The 13,478-nt window shown below is 33.0% G+C and overlaps 1 protein-coding gene across 6 annotated transcripts in view; it reads left to right on the plus strand.

The window, feature by feature from the left end:
* The window catches only part of LOC139503197 (tubulin polyglutamylase TTLL7-like), a 36,178-nt gene extending 31,773 nt beyond the window's left edge, over window positions 1-4,405 (plus strand). For 5 of the 6 annotated variants that reach the window (XM_071292981.1, XM_071292948.1, XM_071292956.1 and 2 more), the window contains one exon: window positions 453-4,405. Coding sequence is in view for 3 of the 6 variants with exons in the window: in XM_071292948.1 (XP_071149049.1) it covers window positions 453-546 (94 nt within the window). In the remaining 3 variants the exon portion in view is untranslated. The remainder of the gene's footprint in view (window positions 1-452) is intronic. The other variant, XM_071292975.1, reaches the window with a different exon arrangement.
* Window positions 4,406-13,478: the final 9,073 nt, after the last annotated feature.

Genomic DNA, 13,478 nt, shown 5'->3' on the forward strand with positions numbered 1-13,478 from the left:
TGTCATCAAAGAGTATTAAGTTTATTATGGTTTTTTTAAGTAAGTTGTTTTATTTATGAAATTGAAGAGATAAAACAGTGGCAATTTCAAGTATATCAGCAACAATGTTGACCAAAAAAATCACACCACAAGACAAACTAGAGAGCAAACACAGAAGCAATATAATGTTATTTTTGGCGAGTTGTTAGTACTGTGTTTCTCTGGAGTTACCCAAATATGGCAAACTAGGATATCCTCTTATATAAATACACCAACAAAGTAAGAAATCATCATAAGGTCTTAATTACTCCAGTCGGTTATTTTGTTCTCAAATACATACTTTAAAATGCTCATTTCGTAAAAAGTAATTTTACAGTTGCCTCGTGTTGAAAATGATGAAAAAGTAAATCCAGAATATATATTTTTTTAATTATTATCCAATAGTAATATTGTTATTCATTTTATTTTTTCAGACTAGGTAGAGAGAAACCAATATCATTAGTTCCTCCTAACACCCAGACAATGAGCCAGCGCTACTCAAAACTTTATCGTGGGGAAGCATCATGACAAAACGACTGGTAGCTGACACAGTGCAATGTTATTCTTGGAACCAGTTTGATCATTTCAGATTATTAAGTTTTTGTTATCAATTATATTAAAACAGCTGCTTTTTATTGCTATAGATTTTTCAATCATTGCTTTATTATCAACTTTTATTGTGTGAATAATCTTAGGAAGAATTTGTTTTTTAACTTGTACTTTTTAAAATTCAGTTTCAACATTTTACGCAGCTGCATAACAGAGGTAACTTCCCTTGTTTTTTTTAAATTCTCAGGACAGTGTTGATACATGTATTACCTGTAGAAAAATGTTATTTGTGTATGACATATAAAATAGACAGTTGAATTGAGGCTTCAGAGACTGGCTTCATTAAAGCAACATCAAAACACATCATACATTTTGAGACTTTTTTGTAGGGTTTTATTATTTATTCCGACTATTAGCAGCTTCACTGCTCTGACAGATATAGGGGACCATTCTAATGTCTTGACTGCTCTAAAAGATAGAGGACCATTCTGACTCATTGACTCCTCTGACAGGTAGGGGACCATTCTGAAGTCTTGACCGCTCTGACAGATATAGAGGACCATTCTGAAATTTTGACAACTCTGACAGATATAGGGGACCATTCTGAAGTCTTGACCGCTCTGACAGATATAGAGGACCATTCTGAAATTTTGACAACTCTGACAGATATAGGGGACCATACTGAAGTCTTGACTGCTCTGACAGATGGAGAATGATTCTGAAGTCTTGACCGCTCTGATAGATAGAGAATTATTCTGAAGTCTTGACTGCTCTGACAGATAGGGGACAATGCTGAAGTCGACTGCTCTGACAGATATAGGGGACCGTTCTAAAGTCTTGACTGCTCTGACAGATAAGGTCCGTTCTGAAGTGATAACCGTTCTTACAGATATAGGGGACCACTCTGAAGTCTTAAAACTGCTCTGACAGATAGAGGACCACTTTGAAGTCTCAATTTAATTTGGTTGTTGTTTTATTTTTATTGATCACGAAGACCGTCCATTTATAATCACTGTGATAATCTATTGATGTTGATATGATTTTGATATCTATTGATATTTTTACTATTCCATCAAGTAATTTTAAACCATGTTATGTCTTTCATTTTAAGATTCCATTTTGTAATGATAATTAATATTGATAGTGCTATTTTAATGTAGTCAGCATTTTTGTAAATGTTTACACTTGTTAATTTTTGACGTAAAATGTTTTGTCTTGCATTGTCATGTAACAATAGGTATGATCATTCAGATAGGGCTAACAAAATTTGCTACATTATGATGGAATAAGATGGGAATATTCTATTCAGTTTAGTCTGGTTGATTTTGCCATATATGTTACTGACATTCTGTTTTGATATTTTAAAAGTTATATTTTGAAATTATAAGCAAAATGTTTTTGTTTGTATATAAAACAAACTAGATATTTTTGTAGGAACACTGCAGGCAAGTGTAAAACATCATAATATATATATTGTCATGTAGTATACGGATGTTATTTATAGAAATGTTTCATATATTCTATTACTTTTGTGATATTTTTCTTTTTATAACATATTTTATGTATTTATATATATGTCACCATATTATCATTTTTACGAAATCATAAATAGAAAAACATTATTGTTTTATAAGGAATTTCCTTATTTTTACAGTGGAAGAAAATGATCTAAAAAAAAACATTTTACCAAATATTTGAATAGGCTAAGTTTTATAAGTTTTATTTGACTGGCCATTTCAAATATATATAAAAAACAAATCTTTTTAAACTTCTGTAATGAGAATCACCCTTTTTGGACTCGTCACATTTCTCTGTGTGTGTGTTTTTTTTTAATTCAGCAGAGAGACTGCTGTCTTGAAAAAGCACATTTTAGTTGAGGAGAGATGTTCTCTTTTGTAAACAACTTCTATGATAAAGAATCAATCAGTTTTTGAAGTACAATACACTTTAGAAATGACCTCAGGTGTGTGTACCTCAAAAAACACTTTGAATCAGATGTTTTTAAGTTATGAATTGAAATCAATATAGATGTGGTAAGGGAGCTTGCTTCAGGTGACTAACTTTAATTTACCTTTCTCCCCTCAACATCTGGAGTTTCAAAGCCAAACATTTTTTTAAACAGTTCTTGATAAGCCCACATTTGAAAGAATGTCTTGTTTCCCAATCCCTGGGTCTACCTTTTGTAAACAGACAAGGAAGGCAGGCTAATTTATAAACTGGATGTCATAGCATATATGCATGGTCACAAGAATGGGTGGACTTTGTCCAGTCAAGGCCACTTTTCTGTAATTTTAGTTTGTGCTCAATTTGAGTGTATTTATTTATATTATCAATCCTTTTGCTTTCAAGCACTTTTCAAAAATAGAAACAAATTATTTTTTTTTTTTTTTGTGGAAAATAATTGTTTGACCCGGTGGGGGGAGGGGAAACAAACATTTTTCTAATTTTGGCCTAATAACCAATGTATTTGAAAACATACAAAACATACAAGATTTTTCTGGACAGTACCTTCACAATTAACATTGAAGATTTCAACATTTGAAATTTCCTTTGTTATCTCCCTTTAAGATATCAACATTTGAAATATCTTTTGTTATCTCCCTTTATTAGTTTTCTGCCTTGCATTCAGTGGAATTAATGTCTTCTATTATTATGGCTTATTTAAGTAATTACTAATATTAGCATTATAGATATATTCTTGAATTTAATATCATCATCAGAAAGGCAAAAATATTAAGATCTTCAAACTGTTTCAAACAATCATTCTGTCTATTAATTTAATTGATGACCTTCTATAGCTTTATTTTTTCTTCTTCAATTTTTCCTCTAGTCATGATGTGAAATAGTTTTAATCTCTTTTTTGTTATTGTTCTATTTATCTCTGAATTGAGTTTTAGGATACAATATGCTACTGTCTTGATCCAAACAAGTTAACAATTTGTATTTTTTTTGTCTTTGAACTGTAACCAACTTAATATCTTTACTATAGTATTTTATGTGTTTATTTTGAGAAATCTTTCAAATTAAGTAGTACTGCCATTTACACTGAATAATAGTAAAATATGTACTAGCAAATATTTATAATTTATTTACATAAAAGCTTTAATTATGCCATATTCATGATATTTTTGTTTAGCTGTGATTTATGAATATTTATGAATCAATTCATTTTTGATAATATTCTTACAATTAATCTTTATTATTAAGAAGCATAGATTTTATATTTATTTTGTCATTATTGTAAATTCAAGAAAAACCTCATGCTTTGAAAAAAGAATATTGCATGGTTTGAAAAAAAACAACCTTATGCTGAAAACCTCCTCATTTAGTTTCTGGTGAGGTTTAACAGAAATTTCTGCTTTTAAATTGATATGAATGTAGAATATATATGCATTAGGTTAATGGTTTGCAAGAATGCTTGTTAAGAAAACTAGTAACAGTAAATGAATATAGGTATAACAGGATGTTTTGAGGTTAAATTTTCAAAAACTATCACTTGTTTTAATTCTAAAATAGAGCTACAGATTTGACAAATGAAACATTTGAATTTTTATATAAAGTATTTTACACTTTAATACTGTTGTCTTTGTAAGCTTTCAATAGATATTCCTCAATTATTGCAAAATGCTATTTAATTTTTATTCATGGCACAAAATTTACAACTCTAAGGGGAGATAAATGCGTTTGATATGTGATATTTTTGAATGATTTGGTTAGTATTATTATAAATGCACTGTGATAATATTTTCATTATATTTACTACCTTTTGTGAATCCAGTTTTGAATGTAGAATCTTGCAATGTATTTTCCTAAAAAGAATAAATGATACTGACTAGTATTTCACTGTTATTGTTTCATCTGTCCAGCTCCTGTTGTTTTGTGTCGTCTGCATTACACTTAAAATGAGGTTGTGCATCAACTTTTAATTTTATGATCATGAGTTATTCTGGGGTTTTCCTTTACCAATGCATAAAGCAATTTCTGCCTATATCAGTTTGTAAATCCTCTTCTTGAAAATTTACCCATGTTCAACTATCTTGCACAGATTCTTCCACTGGACATGCATTTTTGCACACTTTTTAAGCTTAACTGGTTTTAAGGGCAATTGTAAGCTACTGCCATCACTTGGTGTCTGTCGTCTCTTTCATTATCCTTATTTTTACAATAATCTCACTTAAAATACTGGAACCAAATGTGCCTACAATCATCAATGGGGTTTAGTTGTTAGTGGCTTTGAACTAGCTGTCAGATAACTGTGAGCACTCTCAGATCTGTTCTGAGTGTCTTTTTGTTGTTGGGATGTACAAGTACCTATCCACGTCCACTTGTATTTTTGTTCATCTGATGAGTAAAGCCTTTTTTAACTGATTTTTATAGTTCTTATGTTGTACTGTCCCATGTTAGGTGGAGGGTTGGGATCCCGCTAACATGTTTAACGCCACCACATTCTGTATGTATGTGCCTGTCCCATGTCAGGAGCCTGTAGTTCAGTGGTTGTCGTTTGTTTATGTTTTACATATTTGTTTTTCGTTCATTTTTTGTACATAAATGAGGCCGTTTGTTTCTTGTTTGAATTGTTTTACATTGTCATTTCTGGGCCTTTTATAGCTGACTATGCGGTATGAGCTTTGCTCATTGTTGAAGGCCGTACGGTGACCTATAGTTGTTAATTTCTGTGTCATTTTGGTCTTCTGTGGACAGTTGTCTCATTGGCAATCATACCACATCTACTTTTTAGCTCACCTGGCCCGAAGGCCAAGTGAGCTTTTCCCATCACTTTGCGTCCGTCGTCCGTCGTCGTTAACTTTTACAAAAATCTTCTCCTCTGAAACTACTGGGCCAAATTAAACCAAACTTGGCCACAATCATCATTGGGGTATCTAGTTTAAAAAATGTGTGACGTGACCCGGCCAACCAACCAAGATGGCCGTCATGGCTAAAAATAGAACATAGGGGTAAAATGCAGTTTTTGGCTTATAAGTCAAAAACCAAAGCATTTAGAGCAAATCTGACCTGGGGTAAAATTGTTTATCAGGTCAAGATCTATCTGCCCTGAAATTTTCAGATAAATCGGACAACCCGGTGTTGGGTTACTGCCCCTGAATTGATAATTTTAAGGAAATTTTGCTGTTTTTGGTTATTATCTTGAATATTATTATAGATAGAGATAAACTGTAAACAGCAATAATGTTCAGCAAAGTAAGATTTACAAATAAGTCAACGTGACCGATATGGTCAGTTGACCCCTTTAGGAGTTATTGCCCTTTTTAGTCCATTTTTAACCATTTTTCGTAAATCTTAGTTATCTTTTACAAAAATCTTCTCCTCTGAAACTACTGGGACAAATTAGTCCAAACTTGGCCACAATCATCATTGGTGTATTTAGTTTAAAAAATGTGTGGCGTGACCCGGCCAACCAACCAAGATGGCCGCCATGGCTTAAAATAGATCATAGGGGTAAAATGCAGTTTTTGGCTTATAACTCAAAAACCAAAGCATTTAGAGCAAATCTGACCTGGGATAAAATTGTTTATCAGGTCAAGATCTATCTGCCCTGAAATTTTCAGATGAATCGGACATTCCGTTGTTGGGTTACTGCCTCTGAATTGGTAATTTTAAGGAAATTTTGCTGTTTTTGGTTATTATCTTGAATATTATTATAGATAGAGATAAACTGTAAACAGCAATAATGTTCAGCAAAGTAAGATCTACAAATAAGTCAACTTGACCAAAATGGTCAGTTGACCACTTTAGGAGTTATTGCCCTTTATAATCAATTTTTAACCATTTTTCGTAAATCTTAGTAATCTTTTAGAAAAATCTTCTCCTCTGAAACTACTGGGCCAAATTTAACCAAACTTAGCCATAATTGGGGTATCTAGTTAAAAAAATGTGTTTGGTAACTCGGCCAACAAACCAAGATGGCCGCCATGGCTAAAAATAGAACATGGGGGTAAAATGCAGTTTTTGGCTTATAACTCAAAAACCAAAGCATTAAGAGCAAATCTGACAGGAAGTAAAATTGTTGATCAGGTCACGATCTATCTGCCCTGGAATTTTCAGATGAATCGAATAATCGGTTGTTAGGTTGCTGCCCCTGAATTGGTAATTTTGAGGAAATTTTGCTGTTTTTTGTTATCTAGAATATTATTATAGATAGAGATGAACTGTAAACAGCAATAATGTACAGCAAAGTAAGAACTAAAAATAAGTCACTATGACCAAAATAGTCAATTGACCCCCTAAGGAGTTATTGCCCTTCATAGTCAATTTTTAACAATTTTCTTAAAATTTGAAGATTTTCAATAACATTTTCCACAGAAAGTACTGTTATAGATAGAGATAATTGTAAGCAGCAAGAATGTTTAGTAAAGTAAGATCTACAAACACATCACCATCACCAAAACAAAATTTTGTCATGAATCCATCTGTGTCCATTGTTTAATATTCACATAGACCAAGGTGAGCGACACAGGCTCTTTAGAGCCTCTAGTTTATATTTGAAAGATATGTTCATGATTCTGGTTCCTGACCAACATGTCAGACACTGCTTAAAGTAGAACATATGGCAAAATGCATGTTTATCTATAGTCAACTATTTAGAGGAGTTATTGAACCCATTTTTAGTTTGACAAAAACTTTAAGTACCATATATTTCAAAAAACTTTAAAGAACAGTTATGATTAGGAAGACCTTATTTATTTTATGAGTCTTCATTTTCAATGAGGTTTTCTGATGAAGAGACGGTGGGCAAATCTTAATCATTTCTATACAATAACTTGATGATAGTTCAACCAGTCCTCAAATTTAAATATGTTGATTCTAAAGAAAAATTGCAGTTATGACACTTGATTGATTGACATGTTTCAACTTCAGAATTACAAATTAATTTCATTTCAAATTATGATAAGTTGTTTCTGATATCAAAATGGAGGTTAAGTTTGATTTTGACACTATCCACCCATGCACTTCACAAATTGTGGCTCCTTATTGCTGAAAAAGGACACTGATAAAAGTAAGGGATGTCCACTTTGCTGTCATTTTGACAGCCTCTTGTTATGTTATATCTCTGTTCACTGTTAATGAGTACTAAGCTTTATTTATTGAAATAACGAGGCTTACTTTTAAGAATGTCTACATTCTTGCAAATTTTGGTTTTGAAGTAATTCTAGAGTTGTCTCCCTTATAACAACTGACACTTGAGTGACCTGAAGTATGTAAAAGGTTATATGTCTAATCAAATTGCTGTGAAATTTTATATGAAATCTTACAGCAAACATGCAAAGTTTGAAACAGATTGTTTACAGTATTTAGATATCTTTTTCAATTTAATTGTCAAGTTTGTATTAAGAGATACACCTACAAAGGTATACAGGTGACAACTTGATTAGAAATTCTTAACGTCCAGGTAACGGTTCATACCACACAACAATGCATTCTTCCTTGTTTAATAACAAACCTCTTCAGTCTTGTCTATCAAATAATAAAGTAGTGCTTGAGAAATAAATATCCCACATAACTGAAGAAGATGGAACTTTAAAATCACTGGAACTGTAAAATATCTCGGCAACTAGCAAAAAGAAGCACTACAAAATGTTAACTAGGCTTTTATATTCTGAAAACCCAGTTATTGATAATCACATATTGTTCAAGCACTTTTAAATTGTTTTATGAATTGATATATCCCCATGCCACAAGCAGTATGACTATTTATTTTTCTGTATTTCAAGGAATCTTCAGTTATTATTTTAGCTTTCCTTAAGAATTGGACACCAGCTGCACGATTTCACATAATTCAAAAGGACAAGGATGAGGAGTTTAGAAATCAATGGCTCCAAATTAGGGTGAGGTATTAAGGAATTAATGATTGTGAGGTGTTTTTGTCTATTTGACTGTTTTCCCTACACCTCAATCTGAATTTCAGGATGCTTTATTATTCTACTCACTAGATTAATGTATTATCTACCGGCAAGTATTTCATGCATATTCAGAACCAACAGTAATAAATGGAATATCAGATAGGTGGGTTGTATTATAAACTTATTTCTGAACACCTGTCAACCTTTGTAAGCTCTCAGATATTATAGTTATAGCTTAATGCTGTTGAATAAAACTATTTCAAGGTGCACATGTATGTCCGACAGGGTTTATCCAATCTTGACCTTATTTTAATGGCTCAATTTGTCAGATACCTGAAATAAGACCTTGAGCTCAAGTACAAAATATTTGTCATAATAAGTAAAGCAGACAACAACTTTGTGCACTCTTGTTAATTGTTTATTTAAGTTTTATAGGCAGGCTATACATTTCAGAGTGTGCAGTCTTGCTAATTGTTTGTTAAAGCTTTATAAACAGACAACACATTTCAGAATGTGCACTCTTGTTAATTGTTATTCAAGTTTTATAGGAAGGCCATACATTTCAGAGTGTGCAGTCTTGCTAATTGTTTGTTAAAGCTTTATAAACAGGCCAAATATTTCAGAATGTGCACTCTTGTTAATTGTTTGTTCTAGCTTTATAGAATGACCACATATTTCAGAGGGTGCATTCTTGTCAATTGTTTGTGCTAGCTTTATAGGCAGACCACATATTTCAGAATGTATACTCTTTTTGTGTTTGTTCAAGCTTTATATGCAGGCCAAACATTTCAGAAAGTGTACTCTTGTTTGTTTGTTCTAGTTTTATAAGCAATCCACATTTCAGAAAGTATACTCTTGTTGTTTGTTTGTTCTAGTTTTATAAGCAATCCACATTTCAGAAAGTGTACTCTTGTTTATTTGTTCTAGTTTTATAAGCAATCCACATTTCAGAAAGTGTACTCTTGTTTGTTTGTTTTAGTTTTATAAGCAATCCACATTTCAGAAAGTATACTCTTGTTGTTTGTTTGTTCTAGTTTTATAAGCAATCTACATTTCAGAAAGTGTACTCTTGTTTGTTTGTTCTAGTTTTATAAGCAATCCACATTTCAGAAAGTGCACTCTTGTTGTTTGTTTGTTCTAGTTTTATAAGCAATCCACATTTCAGAAAATGTACTCTTGTTTGTTTGTTCTAGTTTTATAAGCAATCCACATTTCAGAAAGTGTACTCTTGTTTGTTTGTTCTAGTTTTATAAGCAATCCACATTTCAGAAAGTGCACTCTTGTTGTTTGTTCTAGTTTTATAAGCAATCCACATTTCAGAAAGTGTACTCTTGTTTATTTGTTCTAGTTTTATAAGCAATCCACATTTCAGAAAGTGTACTCTTGTTTGTTTGTTTTAGTTTTATAAGCAATCCACATTTCAGAAAGTATACTCTTGTTGTTTGTTTGTTCTAGTTTTATAAGCAATCCACATTTCAGAAAGTGTACTCTTGTTTGTTTGTTCTAGTTTTATAAGCAATCCACATTTCAGAAAGTGCACTCTTGTTGTTTGTTTGTTCTAGTTTTATAAGCAATCCACATTTCAGAAAATGTACTCTTGTTTGTTTGTTCTAGTTTTATAAGCAATCCACATTTCAGAAAGTGTACTGTTGTTTGTTTGTTTTAGTTTTATAAGCAATCCACATTTCAGAAAGTGTACTCTTGTTTGTTTGTTCTAGTTTTATAAGCAATCCACATTTCAGAAAGTGCACTCTTGTTGTTTGTTCTAGTTTTATAAGCAATCCACATTTCAGAAAGTGTACTCTTGTTTGTTTGTTCTAGTTTTATAAGCAATCTACATTTCAGAAAGTGCACTCTTGTTGTTTGTTCTAGTTTTATAAGCAATCCACATTTCAGAAAGTGCACTCTTGTTTGTTCTAGTTTTATAAGCAATCCACATTTCAGAAAGTGCACTCTTGTTGTTTGTTTGTTCTAGTTTTATAAGCAATCCACATTTCAGAGTGTGTACTCTAATTAATTGCCTGTTAAAGCTTTATAGGCATGCCTACCATTTCAGAATATGCACTGTTGTAAAGGAACACTTTTCAGAGGGAAATGTGAAATAGCTGTTCTAGTTTTGTAGGTAGGTAACACATTTCAAAGTGAGCACTTTTGTTAAATGTTTTTTCTAGCTTTGTAGGCAGGTAACAATTTTCAAACTGAGCACTTTTTTGGATGGAAATTCTATTTTCATGGGAGGCCAGTAAGGTGACACATTTCAGAGTGTGCACTCTTGTAGCTTTGTAGGCAGGTGACACATTTTAGAGTGTGCACTAGTTACTAATTGTTTGTTCTAGCTTTGTAGTTAAACAACACAGTCTGCTATTTTCTTGCTGAATTATTCTCTAGGAAAGCAATTGAGGCAACACAGTTTTCTTGTGTTACTATAATTTTTTGATTGCTTTAGCTTCATTGGCAACAACAACTTTTAGATATCATGTAACATAACACATCTCACGTTGTAACATTTCTTAATCTATTTGAGGCCTTGAAAAAAAGACAATCAGTAAAATTGGTGGTTTTATATAAATGTTACTTCAGTTTAAGCAAAAAGTCTTCGTAATATGGAATATTGCTTCCCACCAGTATATAGATTTGGGTTATATTACAATATGACATATTTTTTACTGCTCCAGTATTTGCAAAGTTCAAATCAAAAGTCAAAAGTACAGCAAGAAAAGTTTCATTTTTCCTGTGATAAATGTTAATTTTGCACTCATATACTAGTATTCTAATTTAAAGCCTCTTAAAATTTGTTAAATGACGAATGTTCATGTGAGCATGTCTGATGAAATGAACAATCTGTGTATTGGAATAGTTAAATCTATCACTTGTTACTTTGGTTACTGAAATTTGTTAAGCAGCTTGTCAAAATGTTTGATGAAAACTAGGTCATATTTTACTGTAGCAAGTTCATGTTTGTCAGTTAGATATTAAATATGACAAACTTTGTCAATAACTGGACCAGATTTATATGATTAAGTTTTGTGTTAATTTCCATATCTTTGTTACCAAGAAAATGACCAGGTATAAACTGACCACATGTTACAAGTATTGTACGTTGAACGAGCTTTTAAGCTGTTTTGGTCCTTACACATCATAAGCTTTCAAATATTTGACTTTGAGCGTTCCTGACCAAGGTGAATCACAAAAGAGCTCTGAATGTATGTTAATAAATATTGTGTTGTTTTCTTTTTTTGATGTAGTACACGATAAATTAATCTCAAAAATATTTTCAAAATACCTGAGTCACATCACTTATTTGTAAATGAAAGTACATTGTATGCTGGATTTATCTACAATTGAGAATACACTGGCTTTAGATTAATCGATTGTTGCTTGCTTGGTGGACAGTGGCAAATACTTCATGCTTATTCATGTTTATTGGCTGAAAAAAGAGTATCTGTAGTTAATTTCTACTGATACCAGATCATCTTCTGACACATTAAGTTTTGTCTCACTAGAGCACCCATTAATACAGTACCCTCACAACAAAGAACACCCACTGATATGATAGCCTCACAAGAGCACCTATTGTTATGATAGCTTCACAAGAGTACCTATTGTTATGATAGCTTCACAAGAGCACCTATTGTTATGATAGCCTCACAAGAGCACCTATTGTTATGATAGCCTCACAAGAGCACCTATTGTTATGATAGCTTCACAAGAGCACCTATTGTTATGATAGCCTCACAAGAGCACCTTTTGTTATGATAGCTTCACAAGAGCACCTATTGTTATGATAGCTTCACAAGAGCACCTATTGTTATGATAGCCTCACAAGAGCACCTTTTGTTATGATAGCCTCACAAGAGCACCTATTGTTATGATAGCCTCACAAGAGCACCTATTGTTATGATAGCCTCACAAGAGCACCTATTGTTATGATAGCCTCACAAGAGCACCTATTGTTATGATAGCCTCACAAGAGCACCTATTGTTATGATAGCCTCGCAAGAGCACCTATTGTTATGATAGCCTCGCAAGAGCACCTATTGTTATGATAGCCTCGCAAGAGCACCTATTGTTATGATAGCCTCACAAGAGCACCTATTGTTATGATAGCCTCACAAGAGCACCTATTGTTATGATAGCTTCACAAGAGCACCTATTGTTATGATAGCCTCACAAGAGCACCAATTGTTATGATAGCCTCGCAAGAGCACCTATTGTTATGATAGCCTCACAAGAGCACCAATTGTTATGATAGCCTCACAAGAGCACCAATTGTTATGATAGCTTCGCAAGAGCACCTATTGTTATGATAGCTTCGCAAGAGCACCTATTGTTATGATAGCTTCGCAAGAGCACCTATTGTTATGATAGCCTCACAAGAGCACCTATTGTTATGATAGCCTCACAAGAGCACCTATTGTTATGATAGCCTCACAAGAGCACCTATTGTTATGATAGCTTCACAAGAGCACCTTTTGTTATGATAGCCTCACAAGAGCACCAATTGTTATGATAGCCTCACAAGAGCACCTATTGTTATGATAGCCTCACAAGAGCACCTATTGTTATGATAGCCTCACAAGAGCACCTATTGTTATGATAGCCTCACAAGAGCACCTATTGTTATGATAGCCTCGCAAGAGCACCTATTGTTATGATAGCCTCGCAAGAGCACCTATTGTTATGATAGCCTCACAAGAGCACCTATTGTTATGATAGCCTCACAAGAGCACCTATTGTTATGATAGCTTCACAAGAGCACCTATTGTTATGATAGCCTCACAAGAGCACCAATTGTTATGATAGCCTCGCAAGAGCACCTATTGTTATGATAGCCTCACAAGAGCACCAATTGTTATGATAGCCTCACAAGAGCACCAATTGTTATGATAGCTTCGCAAGAGCACCTATTGTTATGATAGCTTCGCAAGAGCACCTATTGTTATGATAGCCTCACAAGAGCACCTATTGTTATGATAGCCTCACAAGAGCACCTATTGTTATGATAGCCTCACAAGAGCACCTATTGTTATGATAGCCTCACAAGAGCACCAA

This window comes from Mytilus edulis, chromosome 1, assembly GCF_963676685.1.
Source record: "Mytilus edulis chromosome 1, xbMytEdul2.2, whole genome shotgun sequence".
In the NCBI taxonomy this organism is placed as follows: Eukaryota; Metazoa; Mollusca; class Bivalvia; order Mytilida; family Mytilidae; genus Mytilus; species Mytilus edulis.